The sequence below is a fragment of the Martes martes genome (assembly GCF_963455335.1).
Source record: "Martes martes genome assembly, chromosome: 16".
Taxonomy (NCBI): Eukaryota; Metazoa; Chordata; class Mammalia; order Carnivora; family Mustelidae; genus Martes; species Martes martes.
The window spans coordinates 44572744-44576916 of NC_137904.1; the positions used below are offsets into that span (position 1 = coordinate 44572744).

At 47.3% G+C, this 4173-nt stretch overlaps 1 protein-coding gene across 1 annotated transcript; it reads right to left on the reverse strand.

Annotated features, from left to right (window-relative positions):
- Positions 1-3113: 3113 nt before the first annotated feature.
- On the reverse strand, positions 3114-3855 carry KRTAP17-1 (keratin associated protein 17-1; the record flags this gene model as incomplete). Its single annotated transcript, XM_080826334.1, has 1 exon — positions 3114-3855. The coding sequence occupies one exon, from the start codon at positions 3853-3855 to the stop codon at positions 3526-3528; it is 330 nt and encodes a 109-aa protein (XP_080682460.1). The 3' UTR covers positions 3114-3525.
- Positions 3856-4173: the final 318 nt, after the last annotated feature.

Below are 4173 nucleotides of genomic sequence, written 5' to 3' on the forward strand. Positions count from 1 at the left end.
TTTTAGGAAATTAAGAAAGTCTTCTCAAAAGCATGATACAATTGGGGAGCAGTAAATGGTTCCATAGCCAGGATGAAAGATACAAGGGACAGGAAGGAATAGCAATGGGACTTGAAGGATACTGGGTACTCAATCATGAAAGGCCTTGTGGACCACGGTAAGTAGTTAGATTTTACACTGACACCTGGGTGTTTTAAACAGGGGAGTGACTTGGCCATGTTTGCCCTTTGGAAAGACCTCCCTGGCTGTGGTGCAGAGATGGGAGAAGGAGGGCAAGTCGGGAACCAGGGAGACAATATAGGTGTCTGGGGCAATTACTCAAAATCTTCATAGTGACAACCTGAACTGGGCAGTGCCTTGGGCCTGGAGCAATATGAGAGGTTGTAAAGAGCCAGAATCAATAGAGCTAGTGGTTGAAAGTGGATGATTAGGAACAAGAAGTGACATTCTTGAGGTGTAGCTCTCAGACAGTTGGAAAAGAAGACTTTTGGACAACTTTGCAGAGGGCAAAGCAGAGAAGGAGCCCCCAAGATCCTGATCTCCACCTTTCCAGTTCTTCTCCATGCACTTTCTCTTTTGCAGCTAAGCCAGCAATGAAATTCACATGGAGAGGGCTTTCCTCCCACTAGACCCTTATAAACTCTCTCAGCTGAGAAATTCAACATGGCATCATCTGTTATGCTGGAATGTCATCTCAGAGAATCTTTCCCTGCTACATGGAATAAACATATGTCCACCCAAAAATTTATACATGAATGTTCATAGTCGCCTTCTTCATAATAGTCAAAAACTGGAGACAACCCAAATTTCCATTAGTAGATGAATATTTTTTCATGAACTTTATTCATACAATGTAATATTATTTAACAAAAAGGGATGAACTATTGATATCTGACACAAGGATGAATATAAATAATGTTATCCTAAGTGGAAAAGAGATCACACTGAATGATTTCATTTACATGAGATTCTAGAAACGGTGAAATTATAGTGATATAAAGATCGATGGTTGACTGAGGCTGGGATCAGAGATGGGGAGGATTGCCTGCAAATGGGGCACTGGAGAATTTGAGGGATGATGGCAAGTTCTATATCTTGAGTGCTGTGGTGGTTACTTAAGTATATACAATTGTCAAATCTCATCAAACTGTCCCTTACAATTGTGTGTACTTTATTATATACAAAGTACACCTTAATAAAGTTGGCTTATAAAAAACAAATTTTTCAAAGGCAAAAACATAAAAATAGTATAATCCCAGTTTTATTTTTAAATATGCTTCGAAAGGAGTCTGGAAACACCTATGTCAGTAATAGATGCTGAAGTTGACATTGAGAATCCAGGTGGCTGTTGTTCCTTCTTCATATTTTTCTGTATTTTTCCATATTTTTAGAGATCATTGCCATGCTTATAATCAAAAAATACATTTGGGGGAGCCTGGGCGGCTCAGACCTGCCTTCAGCTCAGGTCACGGTCTCAGCATCCTGGGATCGAGCCCTGCACTGGGCTCTCTGCTCAGCAAGGAGCCTGCTTCTCCCCTCCCCTCTGCCTGCCTCTCTGCCTACTTGTGATCTCTGTCAAATAAATAAATTTTTTAAAAATACATTTTTGCTTGTTTGTTGAATGAAACGTTGCTTGGCAGCAATGAAAAATAAATATTGTTCTCCCAAGGCAAGAGCAAAATAAATTTTATTCCACATGTCACTTAAGATCATGTTCAGCCAGGGGTGCCTGGGTGGCTCAATGGGTTAAAGCCTCTGCCTTCAGCTCAGGTCGTGGTCTCAGACTCCTGGCATCAAGCCCTGCATCAGGATCTCTGCTCAGCAGGGAGCCTGCTTCCCTCTCACTCTCTGCCTGCCTCTCTGCCTACTTGTGATCTCTGTCAAATAAATAAATAAACTGTTTAAAAAAAAATCATGTTCAGCCAGAAGTTGAATCAACTATCCTGAATTTTCACCTTCCAGCTGGACCCATGCACACCTGGTTTAGACCCCACCGGGCAGATGAAGCCTCACTCCTCTCATCCCTGGGACCCAAGGAGAAGAAATACATCTGATTTCAGGATAAGAAAACCTAAACCAGAAGGAGACTTCGCCAAAGCATTTGGCTAGAAGAAAAAACTGGAATTCCCAGAACATCCATAAGCACTGTGTTCACGAAGTTCCGCCAGAGGAACCTCTTCCATTTCAAATCAAGCTTGTTTTACCAAAGCCTCTTCCCAGCTTTGCCAGAAAGTTCTGACCAAACCTGGAGCCCTCCTGCAGTAAAGGAGAACTATACTGCTGAAGAAAGCCATGCCCCTTACTCAAGATTAAACCTTGGCCAGCCTCGGGGCGCCTGGGTGGCTCAGTGGGTTAAAGCCTCTGCCTTTGGCTCAGGTCATGATCCCAGGGTCCTGGGATCGAGCCCCGCATCAGGCTCTCTGCTCAGCGGGGAGCCTGCTTCCTCCCCTCTCTCTCTCTGCCTGCCTCTCTGCCTACTTGTGATCTATGTCTGTCAAATAAAGAAATAAAATCTAAAAAAAAAAAAAAAAACCTTGGCCAGCCTCAGCATTTTCCCATTTACTGCATTTTAAAAATACAGGTTCCCAAGGCAGCCATGCTGGAGCTAATGGATAAGATCTCTAGAGGCGCCTGTGTGGCTCAGTGGGTTAAGCCTCTGCCTTCGGCTCAGGTCATGATCCCAGGATTCTGGGATGGAGCCCCACATCCAGCTCTCTGCTCAGTGGGGAGCCTGCTTACCACGCCCCCTGCCTGCCTCTCTGCCTACCCGTGATCTCTATCAAATAAGTAAATAAAATCTTTTTTTAAAAAAATCTCTAATGGTGAAGCCTAAGAATCTGTATTTTAAAAACCTCCCCAAGTGAATCTCATGCAAACCATGGAAGTGTTAGTCCACATCTGGGGTCCTTACTTAAAACAAAATTGTCAAGCTACAGCCCTGGGGGTGGGCTTCAGAATCTCCATTTTAACAGGCCCCCAGGTGATTCTGATGCAAGGGGACTCTGGTCCACAAACGACATTTCAAAAACCCAATTGTGGATGCCAGAGTAAATTCTCCTGGCCCAATGCCCAGGAGGGAGCCAAGGAAGAGGCGGGAGAACTAATTTGGTTATGCCAGCAAGCTCGAATTTATTAAGAAGTTAACAAAGAGAAATTTTTGCACTCAAAAGCAGCAGAAAGCTGAGGAGAAGGGTCAGTCCCAAAGCCACCTTGAGTAAGAGGATGCCTTCCAGTGACAAGACATTTAAGTCCATGAAAATAAAGCCATGGGGAGTCACCCTGTGAGCTTCGGGGATCACTTTGGATGGGACCCAGTTTCCATTTTCTCACCAGCATATATATGGCTCTTACACTCAGGACCTTGAAACACCAGGGCAGGCATTGGAGAACAAGCCCTCGTCTACAAATAACACGGAGGCAGGACGCTGTCTTGGGAGCCAGGAATGTCCTGGAGACAAGGAGTCTCTCCACCTGCAGCAGGTGGAGGCTTTGCTAGGGCCAGCTCCGCGGAGGGGGCAGAGGGCTTCACTTCGTCTCGCAAACAGGCGTAGGCTGGCAGCAGACAGGACCGCAGCACCCCGACGAGCCGCAGCAGCTGGACCCACAGCAGCCGCTCCCACAGCCCCCGCAGCCGGAGCCGCAGCCGGAGCCACAGCAGCCACTCCCGCAGCAGCCACTCCCGCAGCCTCCGCAGCCAGAGCCTCCGCAGCTAGAGCCCCCGCAGCCGCAGCAGGGACCACAGCAGCCGCAGCAGGAACCACAGCAGCCGCAGCAGGCGGGCTGGCAGCAGCACACTTCACAGCAGTCTTGGTCTTGAGGGCAGCAGGTGAAGCAGTCCCCTGGGCAGCACCCCATGGTCCCGACGGGTCAGGTGGCAGGTCAGGAGCGCGGCCGGAGTTCCCCACGTCTGACGGTGGCCGGCGGCTAGCAGCTTTTATAGCCCCTCACCCGAGGGTGTTGGCACAGGAGACAGGATGTTTCCTTTGTTATTATTTATGCCAGTTTCCATAAGAACGTTTCATTAGCTGCCTGTTTATTTTCCAGCTCTGAGTACCTCAACTCATAAAAAAGCCCCACTCGTCCCAACTGCTATTTGTCCAGAGGGTAAAAATACATCTTCGGAAAGGCCTGTCATCATGGCCAAACACCAGCCAGCCATCATTAGCCCAGGTT